The 13,926-nt window shown below is 42.2% G+C and overlaps 1 protein-coding gene across 1 annotated transcript in view; it reads left to right on the plus strand.

Moving 5' to 3' along the window:
• The window catches only part of MTOR (mechanistic target of rapamycin kinase), a 117,334-nt gene that overhangs the window by 76,221 nt on the left and 27,187 nt on the right, over positions 1 to 13,926 (plus strand). The window contains exons 31-36 of the mRNA XM_007491434.2: positions 2,251 to 2,351; positions 3,380 to 3,495; positions 5,750 to 5,827; positions 6,022 to 6,129; positions 9,571 to 9,696; positions 9,816 to 9,947. Of these exons, the coding sequence (XP_007491496.2) occupies positions 2,251 to 2,351; positions 3,380 to 3,495; positions 5,750 to 5,827; positions 6,022 to 6,129; positions 9,571 to 9,696; positions 9,816 to 9,947 (661 nt within the window). The remainder of the gene's footprint in view (positions 1 to 2,250; positions 2,352 to 3,379; positions 3,496 to 5,749; positions 5,828 to 6,021; positions 6,130 to 9,570; positions 9,697 to 9,815; positions 9,948 to 13,926) is intronic.

Genomic DNA, 13,926 nt, shown 5'->3' on the forward strand with positions numbered 1-13,926 from the left:
GCCTGCTGTGGGTCCCCTGCACTGTTTTCCAAGGCTCTCTTCCCCATATTGATCTTGCATCTGCAAGATAAGATCCATCTCAGGGAACAGGTAGCACCCCCAAGCCAGGGCGGACCTGTGATGGGCCAAGCAAACACTGAGCCATTGGAGAAGCTCTGAATCAGATATGCAAGCTCACTACATGTTGTGTGGAACAACCCCAAACAGAAAAAGGGAAAGCTTTCAGAGCTAACCAGTCAAGGAATGGCTTCTAAAAGAAGATACCTTTTGCCTTGTGATTCCCCTTATGAGGAATTCTTTGTATCTTTCTGTTTTTTATGTCATAACTGCATAAGTCATATTGTATTATGTTGGGTCCTCTTCCTTTTCACTCCCTCCCCACCCTTGAGGTCTTTGTACTTTCTGGGTCTTTGCTGACATCCCAGATAAGACCTTTCTCTTAAAGGCATTGCCTTTCTTTATTTGGAACTCCTTCTCTGCCACCTGGCATCCCCAGGCATTTTCCTGTGTCTCTGTCTTCAGCTCTGATTTATATTATTCAGCTTTGGAACTTGTCCTCACATCTGGAAGGAGAGGTGCTACATCTCTAGTCTGGGGCCTGTTTGTAAGCTCTGGAGAAGATAAAGAGATTGACATGAATTCCAGAGGCAGTGAAGGCCAGCCAGCCTCCCCTAACATCCAAATTTGATGTACCCATAAGCCCTAAAAAAAATCATACCCATAAGCCCTGGAGGTAGAAGAGGCCTTCTTATGCCACCTCACCCAGTCCTGTCTCCAAGCAGACTGGTATCAAAAATGAACCAATCAGATAGATTTGGTCTCTTTCTTAAAGCCAGCCTACCGTCCTGGGCCTGTGCAAAACTGACCTCAGCCTTCTATTTGGAAAATTGAGTGTTTTACTCCTTTTTCTTAGTTTCAGCAAACAGAGAGATAATTACTATAACTACACCCTATCATGCTTCCTCACACTTTAGCAAATGCTCTGGACACATTGTGATTGAGTTTCTCCCTTTGTGCTTTTTTGTCTCACTTCTCTGCTAATCCAGAGTGTTTGTATCCCGGGCTTTCCTGATTTCAAAGAGACTAAGCTGCTGCATTCTAGTGCTTATCAGAGTACTTGGCACATAGTGGGTGCTAAATAAATGTTTATTGATTGACTGATTAATAGATTTTGAATGGTGATGCTTATAAGAGCCCAGACCATTAAGTCATTTACCCATTTATACAGGTGGTAAATGACAAGGTAAGGATTTGACTCTAAGCCCAGTGTTCTTTTTACTATCCCATAGCAGCTCAACCATCTCTGAGGTCCTATCCAAATAAGAGATTCTATAATTCTGTAACATGGTCCCCTCTCTTGAGAAGGCTTTCCACTCTTTCTACCAGATGATCTGGTTTTAGTTAAATTTTTGACTATAAACTCACTGGGTAATGAGTGAATACCATGTGTTTAACCATTTCTGTCCTATTTCAGCCTTATTCTGAGAGCTCAAAGGCTGTGAAAGTAAGCAACTTTAACGGACTTCTAAATGTAGGCTTTCATGAAGTTACTCCATACCTGGGGTACTTATTTCATTTGGGGGGATTATTTCCTCACTAGAATTCACCCCTCAAATTTCATAATTCCTGATTCCCATGACCCTACTCTTCATGTCCAAGCATACATCCTCACATTGCAACCCTGTAGGCCTACCATAAGGGAAGAGATCCCCATGTTCTTTGTCAGCAGGGGTGGTGCTTTTACATCTCAGAAGCAGCTCAGCTACTAAAGACTGTGCACTATCAACAAACATGTGTTAAGCACCTATAGTGTGCCAGCTACTGAGGATACAAAGACAGGCAAAACAGTCCTGGCCCTCAAAGAGCTTACATATCTCAAGGGACACTCCCGTCCATATATTGGCACTGGTTCAAAATGGGTATAAAAAGATTTTGCTGAGAGAAGGATGCTAGCAGCTGGAGAGGCAGTAAGGCCTCATGGAGAAGGGGAGCTCACCCTCCCAATGAATGACATAATTCAAGTAATCAGGGTATAGAAACATTGAAGAGATGATTTACCTGCTCTGAAGTGGGCCCATGAGAACCTGCGCTTGAAGAATTTCTAAGCCTAGTTAGATCCCACCCCATGTCTTCTGTTAATATCTGACCCTTCCTGCCACCCCCCACTGAGTGTTTGGAAAAAGTAGGCTAGCAATCTCCAGCCATGGTTTCTGTTATTGTAAACTGAGATTTGATTTTCTCTTTCTTAAGGGGGCAGCTCCATCAGCAGTGCTGTGAAAAGTGGACCCTGGTCAATGATGAGATACAAGCCAAAATGGCCCGGATGGCTGCTGCAGCTGCTTGGGGTTTAGGTAAAACATAGTCTCCGTGGCACCATAGGCAAATGCCAGATCCACCAAAGCGTCGGAATTCTCTGTGCTAGGTGATTTCAAGTAACTAAAAAGACCTTGGTGAAATGACCAAACAACAGAATAGACAAGTCAAGAGGCTTGAGCCTTCACTGTCATCAGCAAATTTTGTGGCACTAAGCCCTGCACTGATGACAATGAATAGTGTCCAGTCCAAAGAAACCCAGTGGGGTGGGGAGGGGGACTCTAGGTCATGGGTCCTTTCCCTGTGAAACCCAGAGGGAAATTGCTTCACTTCCACCTCTGTTTGGGCTCACTTAAGTCACAAAGCTTGTCTCTTTCCTTTAGTGAGCACTGGGATCTCTCCAAAACATTTTTCAAAAACAAATTGCTTCCTGACGAGTCATCTTTCACTATTTGCTTTTTGCCCAGGGGCAGGGAGAATGGATGAGCTGACGTTCCTGAGTTAAAGTCAGGGAAATGCCTTGTAAAATCGGCAGCCCTGCAGTTTGCAGCTAATGAAGCCAATATCTCTTCTGCAGATGGCTTTGGAAATACTGGGATTTGATGTCTGTTCATTCCCCTCAGGGACGTGAATAATTCTTCCTGGCTAGTCTTTTTTTTCCCCAGCCATCAAGTGCCTAGCAAGGCATAAGGCCCTCTGTGCTGTGACCTAGCCCATCTTTCCATTGCTTCCTAAGAGCTTCCTCAAATACCTTCTACCTCCCTTCAAGAAGAGAAGGAGATTGCCCAAGCCCAGTGAGCAAGCTCTTTGTCCAGTCCACTGCCTCATCCATGTAATAACCCATTTTGGGTGGCATTTAGATTTTCTTTGGCTTCCCAAGGCCATCTTAAGCCTCTTTATAGTGAGAAGAAGCCTTGCCATCCTGTTGTTGGTAGGGTCAGAAACCTGCCCCTTGGCCTTAGTGTTTGGGCACTTGGCATATCAAGACATGTTGGGTTTACGTGTTTGTGAGGCCTTAGCCTAATGAGAAGACATAGCTCAGTTGCTTCCTCTGCTGTTGGTATAGGTCAGTGGGACAGTATGGAGGAGTACACCTGCATGATCCCCCGGGACACCCATGACGGGGCTTTCTACAGAGCTGTGCTGGCCCTGCATCAGGACCTCTTCTCATTGGCTCAACAGGTAAAAACCCACCTCCCTAACACATTTCACCTGAACTCATTGAGGTGAAGTCATCTTCCTCTTCATCTGCCCTTCCCACCCAGTTTAAGGCAGGGGTGCTGGTAAAAGGTCCATCTTTTTCCAGCTGGGAAGTCCAGGAGGCTGTGGAGGATTTTGTGTTCTCACAAGCATGTCCATACCCCTCCCATTCCTTCAAAACCCTGGTGTTCTCTTCTTTGAGTCCCCCAAGATGATCTCCTTTCCAGTGACCTATGCTTTAGATCCTGTACCTGAAATGTAATAAAGAATGTAAGCTGAAGGGAATCTTTTACTTGTTGGACTATAGAGAAAGGAAAACTGAGGGGAAACTGTTTCTGATTGGAAACAAGTTTTTCCTCTCCTCAGTGTGGCCAGCCAACCCCCAACTGCCCCTCCTGGGGATATTCCATTGGAATCCTGGCTTTTGCATCTTGGTCCACAAGTCCTGCAAAACCTCTCTCTTCATGTCTCTGTCACAGAAGCCAGTGGGGATTAGATGATTTCAAAGGCCAAAGCACCTTACCCTACTCTCCTGAGCTTAATGAGGGTTCCTTCATGGGGGCAGTTCACTGTAGGCCCAGAGATACCCATGACCTTTTCCATTCTTGGGCTACTCTGCTCTGTGAAATAGAACTTACTGGAAAGAACTCTGAGGGTCACTAGGTGGCACAGTAGAGAGAGGACCAGGCCTGGAAATGGGAAGTCCTGGTTGCAAATCTGGCCTTAGATATGTCCTAGCTATGTGACCCTGAGCAAATCACTTAAACCCCAGTCCTTACTGCTCTTCTGCCTTAGAACAGATTCTTAGTAACGATTCTAAGACAGAAGGTAAGGGTTAAAAAAAAATGAGCTCCAAGCATTATATCCGGCAAAGCAGAGGGTCATATGATTGCCCAGTTAGGGACCACTTAGGCAGTTGAAGATTGCCTCCCTTTTTGTAATCTTTATCCTAACTTCCCACGGAGAGAAAAGAAAGTCTGTTAGTTTCTCCGCGTAGAAATCAGGCAGTGAATGAATATGCTCACATTGTAGCAAATATCAATCCTTGGTCCTTTTTTGGCCATACGGTTGTTTCACACGTCGATTACTTTCCAGGGAAGCTGACACTTTATTTGAAAATTCTGTGCTGACTTGCAGAATTAGATAATGGAGTAATCAAATCAACCCTGTCAGGCCTCAGACGTGCTTTGGATGAGGTACATGGATAAATGATCTGAGCACTTAAGGGATGAGGGCTTGGTAATTAACCTTAAACATTTAAAAAAGGAAAAGCTATGGATGAGAGGTTTTTAAATTGATGGCACAGACTAGGATTGAGCTGCAGTCCCACGGCTATACCCAGGACTCCTGTGTATATGAAGGAGCAGTTGAGACTCATATTGGCCATTACAGAGGTAGAGAGGCTCCTATGTACGTTGAAGGATCTGGGGCCCATTGTGCCATTACAGAGGCATGCAGGTATAGTGAATCTGAATGCCAAATGAAGAGATGATTTGTGTAGTGAACAAAGCTTCAGCCTATTGGTTTCCCAACTATACAATCAGGAAATAGTATGGATAAGCCATAATGCAAAGACAGCTGCTTCAGAAAATGAAAAGCATCAATCATCCTGTAGCCCCAACTAAGCTTCAGCTCCAATGGCATCATGACCCAAAAAGTAATCCTTAGTACTTGAAGCTGTCCCCCTGAATACAAACCCTGGCTGGTCCTGCTCACCTCGAAAGCCTTTGAGCCTGGATCTAGGACCAGGACATATGTAGCCTGACTAAGTTTGGAGAATCTCACCCCTCACATGATAGTGACAACTCTCCAAGAGGTCCTATCAGGTCCTTGAGAGAATATGACTTGTGGCATTGCAGGTTCTAGCCACCGGGTGGGGAAGCACTAATCAAAGAGTTCCCCATGTCTACAGTGGTTTTACTATCACTTGATTACCAGCCTCTCCCAAGTTTGGATAAATTCCTCATGTGTCAGAAGATTCACCTCACATTTTCTTCATGGGTGGCGAGCTGACTCGTTTTTCAAGGCATTCAGACCTAAGAAGAGGTTTCTTTCCCGCGTGGGTGAATTCTTTCCTTTGTCTTCCACTGACCCCCTGAGGAGTGGTGAGCTGGGATGAGGAGGTCTCTCTGTTCTCTGTGCTCTAGTTGGGGGGAGCCCTGAAATAATAGCAGTGACTCAAGCATCCTGAATCCAGAGCCCAGTTTCAGTGAGTTTATTTTTCACTTTCTTCTAGTGCATCGACAAAGCCAGGGACCTGCTGGATGCTGAGCTAACGGCCATGGCAGGAGAAAGCTACAGCCGGGCCTATGGGGTGGGTACAAGATTCTTAAGATACCTTCCTTCTCTTGGTTCATTTGCAATGTCTCCACAAAATGAGCTGTTTGGGCTTATGTGACTGGTCTGGTCAGCAGATAACCTGACATCAGAAGGACTGATTTAAGCTTAATCCTCTGTTCTGGATTCTTCATGCAGTGATTAAGATGGAATGTGCTTTGCTTTCTTCAGGCAATGGTTTCCTGCCATATGCTGTCTGAGCTAGAGGAAGTTATCCAGTATAAACTTGTCCCTGAACGGCGAGAGATCATCCGCCAGATCTGGTGGGAGAGGTTGCAGGTAAGGAGGTCTGTAAGAAGAAGTAAACTGGCTTGTCTATTGGGGTGGGACCCCCTACACCCCCTCTTTTGTTCTTCCTGAATCTTGCCATTACTACAAAATGCTGAACTCTAAATGAAGCACTTGGCCAAGGACTGGGGGAATTAGAATTTAGCTCAGAGAGGTACCCTGCCTGCCTTCATAGTACTTACACAGTAGAAGATTTGAAGCAAAATTCTGCAAAGGCCTTCTAAGGACAGAGGACCCAGTCTCCATCTGGCCTCCTCTGGTTAACATTCCTGTGGACTCAAGAAAACATTTTCTCTGTCTGGCACTTATGGATGGGCTAGTAGAGGAAAAACAAAGGGTGGCAGTTAGGCCTGAACTTAGAATCTTCGCCACCCAATATGTGGGAGAGGTGTCTCACCCTCAGCTGATCACCTCTGGGCCATTCCCCAAGCTCTCTGGTGGGATGCTCTCTCCAAGCCACCTCAGCTCAGAATGCCCTAAGTTGCCATCCTGCCACTCCTGCTGCTAGGCCAACTTTCACTGAAGGGTGTCTCACTTGGAAGGGGCTCTTCCTCATGTTCCTTACATCACTTAGACCATCTGAATGAACACCGGTTGCCAAGTCATGCTTCTTGAATTCTTTGGTTTATGTTTTGAGGCGTGTCCTTTGATGACAAAAAGATCTTTCTATTGCTTGGCTAAGGATAGTAAGTGAGCACACAAAGATCAGACATTTATCTCCTGAAACCTCATATCTTCTTCTAGAACTGAGAAGGACCTAGACTTTTCAGTCTGGAACTCCCACCCTCACCCCAGAAGTTCTCTCCTGCTGCCCCTTCCCATTGTGTCTGCAGCCTGCTGAGCAGAGGCAGCTCTAGACTTTTTGGGACATGCAAGAAGCTGGATGGAGCTTCCTGACTGAGCAGGCTCCCCAGCACATTCCACTGGAAAGGGAGGACAGCCCTGGGCAAAGAGACATCTATGAATATAGCTGTTTATGGTCCTGAAAAAAAGCACATACAGTTCTTTTACATTTTTACAGTGTTTTATTAGTAATTATGAAATGCCTGCTGAATGTTTTGGTGGAAAGTTTTTGAGCACTGGAAAAAGGTTCCATGAAGCAAATATTTCCTTTCTGACTTACATGCATCCTCACTTTTAAGTGCCACTAATGATTGGGGTGATACAGTGTCTAAATCAGAGATCTGATGATTTTCCTCATAGTATAAAAAGGAAAACTTTGTCCCAATACAGACTGAGAAGTTAAAGCTCTGGGCCAGGCCTGGGTGGAGCTCATGCCTGTCTCCAGGAGGCTCTATCCAACATGGTCTCCCTAAGCCATGATTAGAAGGAGCCAAATTATTTTAGCATCTGGGAGAAACTGACCAAAAATAGGATGTAATAACAACAACAAAATCACTCTTTGTACTTTCTATTTTTCTGACTTTATAAACATTATTGTTTTTTTACTTCTTGGGTTGGAAAGACATGGTGGCCCAGGCCCCAAAGCATAACATGTGGTGTGAAAATGTGGCTTTGGTTGATCTCAGGGATGTGATGAAAATAGAAGTAGCTGTTGTGGCTTAGAGAGCTGCCTTTCAGAGTTCTGCTCCTGCAAGTCAAAAGTTCACCAATTCATAGAATCCTAGAGCTGGGATCTGTTCTAACGATTATCAGTTCCTGCTCCCTTATTCTACAGAGGAGGACACTGAGGCCCTGGGGAGAAGTGACAAACCCAAACTGAACTAAGCTCTTGCTCACATTGTTACTCTTCCTAGAATTGTGACAGATAGGAGGGAGTCATTAAGTTGTTGGTCCCCTCCCAGCAGGAGAGGGCAGAGTCCTTGGACAGAAGAAGGTGGTGGTGGATAGTGTTGGACTTGGTTGTGATCTTGCCTTAGATTCTGACCAACTGTTTGGCCCTGACAAAGTCACTTGGCCTCCTTTTTCCTCAGCTGTGAAACGAGAGGGTTGGACTCAATGACTTCAGAGATCCCTTCCAGCCTCAAAGCTATGATCCTATGACTGGGCGATCTGCATTTTCCAGTCTTTACCTTTATAGTTATCCATTGCATCTCTACACTGTCCCCTCTGCTCTTTCTACCCTAGTCCTTTCTCCACTCATCTCTTGACAAACCCTAAAATCTTCCCATTATCTACTTCCATTCACAGCCGTGCTGACTGAATTGTATTACCAGTTCATTCCACCCACTGGGTCTGGGGCCTCACTTCACTAAGTCATTTCATTCCTCCCCAAACAATTCCTTAGCTCATTTCCAACAGAAGCTATTTTCCTTTAGGTTTCCCACCTCTTCCTCTTCTCAGCTGAGGATCTCGCCTCTTAGTTACTTGCTTACAGGGATATTGTAAAGCAGTGAAATACCACTTATAAAATGCTTAACGTGGTGCGGGGCCCACATTAGACACTTAATAAATACCTCTTCCCTTTCTTCCCCCATCCCTACCGCCTCAAGAAGTCCCTCATCGCCTTTTACCCTGATTCTTGCAGGAGCCTCCCAGGTAACCTTCCTGCTTCTAGGCTCTACCTGCCTCCACTTCATCCTAAACACTGCTGAGGGATTTTCTTTCACCTCAAAAAGGACCACATGACTCTCCTGTTCCTGATAAAGTAGAAACTCCTCTGTTTAGCTCTTACAACTTGACCCTAACCTTCCCCTTCCTCACTCAATACAGGATCAGCTAGTCTGACCTTCTTTCAGTTCTCTCAAATCTGTCTCCATGTTTTTTCCATGACCATCCATCATGCCTCAAATGCCTTCCCTACATCACCTCTACCTCATGGAATCACTCTCTGTCTTAAGAAGCAGCTTGGGTACCACCTTCTGTATAAAGCTTTTATTGATTTACCTCTCCCCCACACCCTGCCCCAGCTGATCTGACTAGCTTGTCTTTAATGGCTTAGACTTCTTTTTACTTGGATTCGGATATTTATTCTTGAGTTACATACTGGTTTTCTCCCTGGTGGGAATGTGAGTTCCCCAAGTTAGGGATTGTTTCTCATTCCTTGTACTTTATGTTCAGTGACTGAAGCATAACTAGGCATCTCAGGATAGGTAGGCCCATCAGAAATGCTTGGGCAGTGCAAGTGATGGAAACAGTTTAGCCCCAAATATTTTTTTCTTTTTAAATTAAAAATAATTTGCATGTGGGCCTGAATGTGGCTATTCTTCTATTGAATTGAGAGAGCATTAACTAGCTAGTAATATAATCATTTTTCTCCTATATGCAAAAAGGGAATTACTAGATTGTATACTTATTCAGTCTTTTAAGACTAAGAAAACTAGAAATAACAAAATGAAATCTATTCAATATAAAGGATTTCCTTTGTTATTAGGGTTTGGGGGTGGGAGGGAGTAGAGGGGAGGAAGCAGGGCAGAACATTGAAACTCTGGGAAGAAACTAATTCATAATTGTAAATCTACCACCACCCAGGGCTGCCAGAGGATTGTTGAAGATTGGCAGAGAATCCTCATGGTTCGTTCTCTTGTTGTCAATCCCCATGAGGACATGAGAACTTGGCTCAAATATGCAAGTTTATGTGGCAAGAGTGGAAGACTGGTGAGTACCATCCACTCTACTTCCCACCAAGGCTGATATGAGAAGGAAGTCTGGAGAAAGCAGACAATGCTCTTAGTCCAAACCTGTTTAGAACCAATTCTCTTCATCTCATTTTCAAGGCTCTTGCTCATAAAACATTGGTATTGCTCCTGGGAGTTGACCCTTCTCGACAACTAGATCATCCATTGCCAACCGTCCATCCTCAGGTGACTTATGCATACATGAAGCACATGTGGAAGAGTGCACGAAAGGTCTGTATCCTTCACCTCCTCCCCCTTCCTTGGCCCATGAAGCTACCTGATGAATTTTGAGAGTTCTAGTGATCTCTGATTTCACTGATGTGAGTCCACCATCCATGGACATACGTCATTGATCCCAGCTCCCATCTGACCTACTCTATATCACCTGTCTTTTTTTTTTTAACCATTACCTTCTTTCTTAGAATCTGTACTAATAATCAGTTACAAGGCAGAACAGTAAAATCTAGGCAATAGGTATTAAGTGACTTGCCCAGGGTCACACAGCTAGAAAGTGTCTGAGTCCAGATTTGAACCCAGGACTTCCAGTCTCTAGGCCTCTCTCTATCCTCTGAGCCACTTTGCTGTCCCCATCACCTCTCTCTTTTTTAAAAAAATTAATTTATTTAGTCAATTTAGAACATTATTCCTTCCTTGTGTTAAATTTAAAATTAGTTTCTTTGCTAAAAGTATTATATTTTTATGAGGTTTATTAAAGATTAAGAAATAAAGAAAATACAAAATAAGAAAGCACGTGTCTAGGCCCAGAGAGCCCATTCACAACCACTCACTTTACATCTTGCCTGCCTGGTAGAGAGCACCCTGTCCCTAGAAGCGGAAGCCGAGAGCCCTGAAGTAGGTGGAGAGTCAGCTTAAATACAATTTCTGTTCTCGGCCCAGGTGGGAATTCAGATGAGGTTACAAAGCATTCTGGGAAGTGGCCAAGGACTTCTGGGAATTGAAGTCTGGGGTTCAAATTTCCATATTTACACTTGGCTACAATCACATTATTTCCCTCCCTCCCCTCCACCCACCCTTCCCACAGCCGACTCGCAATTTCATTGGGTGTTACTTGTGTCCTTGACCCTATTTCCATGTTGTTGGTGTTTGCATTAGGATGTTCATTTAGAGTCTACTTCCCCAACCATATCCCCCCAACCCATGTATTCAAGCAGTTGTTTTTCTTCTGTGTTTCTACTCCCACAGTTTTTCCTCTGAATGTGGATAGTGGTTTTTCTCGTAGATTCCTTCAAGTTGTTCAGGATCACTGCATTGCCACTAATGGAGAAGTCAATTACATTCGATTGTACCACAGTGTATCAATCTCTGTGTACAATGTTCTCCTGGTTCTGCTCCTCTCACTCTGCATCAATTCCTGGAGGTTTTTCTAGTTCCCAAACCTAATCTTTCCCATAGTGGAATTTGGTCCCAAAAACTGGGATCTTTGGGCTTATTATAGACTGTCTTGCTGAGGTCATTTACCCTAAGTCTATTCCACTGATCCTTTCTGTCTCTTAGCCAGTACCAAATTGTTTTGATGACCACTGCTTTATAGTATAGTTTGAGATCTGGGACTGCAAGTCCTTCTTCCTTTGCATTTTTTTCATGATCTCCCTGGATGTCCTTTATCTTTTGTTCTTCCAAATGAACTTTGTTATGTTTTTTTCTAATTCAGTAAAAAAGTTTTTTGGTAGTTCAATGGGTATGGCACTAAATAAGTAAATTAATTTGGGTAGGATTGTCATTTTTATTATGTTAGCTTGTCCTACCCATGAGCAATCAAGGTTTTTCCAGTTGTTTAGATCTAGTTTTATTGTGTGAAGAGTGTTTTGTAGTTGTGTTCATATAGTTCTTGTGTTTGTCTCAGCAGATAGATTCCTAAGTATTTTGTATTGTCTAGGGTGATTTTAAATGGAATTTCTCTTTCTAATTCTTGCTGCTGAGATGTGTTGGAGATATATAGAAATGCTGATGACTTATGTGGGTTTATTTTGTATCCTGCAACTTTGCTAAAGTTGTTGATTATTTCAACTAGCTTTTTTGGTTGATTCTCTAGGACTAGTAGACCATCATATCATCTGCAAAGAGTGATAGCTTGGTCTCCTCATTGCCAATTTTAATACCTTCAATTTCTTTTTCTTCTCTAATTGCTACAGCTAGTGTTTCTAGTACAATGTTAAATAATAGAGGTGATAATGGGCATCCTTGTTTTACTCCTGATTTTATTGAGAAGGCTTCTAGTTTATCCCCATTGCAGATGATGTTTGCCGATGGTTTTAGATATATACTGTTTTTCATTTTTAGGAAAGGCCCTTCTATTCCTATACTTTCTAGTGTTTTCAATAGGAATGGGTGTTGTATTTTGTCTAAGGCTTTTTCGGTGTCTATTGAGATAATCATGTGATTTTTGTCAGTTTGCTTTTTAATATGGTCAATTATGTGGATGATTTTCCTCATATTGAACCATCCTTGCATTCCTGGTATGAATCCTACCTGGTCATAGTGAATAATCTTTGTGATGACTTGCTGGAGTCTTTTTGCTAGTATCCTATTTAAGATTTTTGCATCTATATTCATTAAGGAGATTGGTCTATAGTTTTCTTTCTCTGTTTTTTGACCTGCCTGGCTTTGGAATCAGTACCATATTTGTGTTGTAAAATGAATTTGGTAGAACTCCTTCTTTGCTTATTCTGTCAAATAATTTCTTTGAATGTTTGATAGAATTCATTTATAAATCCATCTGGACCTGGAGATTTTTTTCTTAGAGAGTTCTTTGATGGCTTGTTCAATTTCTTTTTCTGATATGGAGTTGTTTAGGAAATCTATTTCTTCCTGTTAGTCTAAGCAATTTATATTTTTGTAAATATTCATCCATATCACCTAGATTGCCATATTTGTTGCCATATAGTTGGGCATAATAGTTTTTAATGATTGCCTTAATTTCCTCTTCATTAGAGGCGAGGTCTCCCTTTTCATCTTGGATACTGTCAATTTGGTTTTCTTCTTTCCTTTTTTTAATTAGATTGACCAGTATTTTGTCTGTTTTATTTGTTTTTTCAAAGTATCAGCTTCTAGTCTTATTTATTAAATCAATACTTCTTTGACTTTCAATTTTATTAATTTCGCCTTGATTTTTAGGATCTCTAATTTAGTCTTCATCTGAGGATTTTTAATTTGTTCACTTTCTAGTTTTTTAGTCTGAATGCCCAATTCATTGACCTCTGCCCTCTTTAGTTTGTTAATATATGAACTCAAGGATATAAATTTCCCCCTGAGTACAGCTTTGGCTACATCCCATAGATTTTGAAAGGATGTCTCATCATTGTCATTTTCTTCAATGAAAATATTGTTTCTATGATTTGTTCTTTAACCAGTTTTGGAGAATCATATTGTTTAATTTCCAATTAATTTTTGATTTACCTCTCCATGTACCCTTACTAATTATTATTTTCATTGCATTATGATCTGAGAAGGTTGCATTTATTATTTCTGCTCTTTTGCACTTGTTTGCAATGTTTTTATGCCCTAATACATGGTCAATTTTTGTGAATGTACCATGTGCTGCTGAAAAGAAGGTGTATTCCTTTTTGTCCCATTTAATTTTTCTCCACATATCTACTAACTCTAATTTTTCTAAGATTCCATTCACATCTCTTACCTCTTTCTTATTTATTTTTTGGTTTGATATATCTAGTTCTGATAGAGGAAGGTTCAGGTCTCCCACTAGTATAGTTTTTCTATCTATTTCATCCTTGAGCTCTACTAGTTTCTCCTTTGGATGAAATTTGGATGCTGTGCCATTTGGTGCATACAGGTTTAGTACTGATATTTCCTCATTGTCTATACTGCCTTTTATCAGGATGTAAATAACCTTCCCTATCTCTTTTAACTACCCATCACCTCTCTTTTTAAAGAAGGAAAGAAAGTACTAAGCCATGAGGATTTCACCTCTGATATTTAGGCAATAGGATAGATTTTAGAAGAGAAATCAGCATATACTTCTGAAGAAATTATCCATGCTCAATTGACTCTCAGGATATCATTGCTGAGTGATATTGTGTGCACATCCAAAATGGGTTAAGACCCAGAGAAAATCTAGTTCTGGCTCTTTCTGAAAAAATGAAGTTGTTGGATGTAAAAATCATCTATTTTTAAAAGTGCAAGCCCTAAAGCCGTCTCCTGGAGACATTCCTAAGACCAATTTGATTGTTCA

The sequence above is a fragment of the Monodelphis domestica genome, chromosome 4, assembly GCF_027887165.1.
Source record: "Monodelphis domestica isolate mMonDom1 chromosome 4, mMonDom1.pri, whole genome shotgun sequence".
NCBI classification, from domain to species: domain Eukaryota; kingdom Metazoa; phylum Chordata; class Mammalia; order Didelphimorphia; family Didelphidae; genus Monodelphis; species Monodelphis domestica.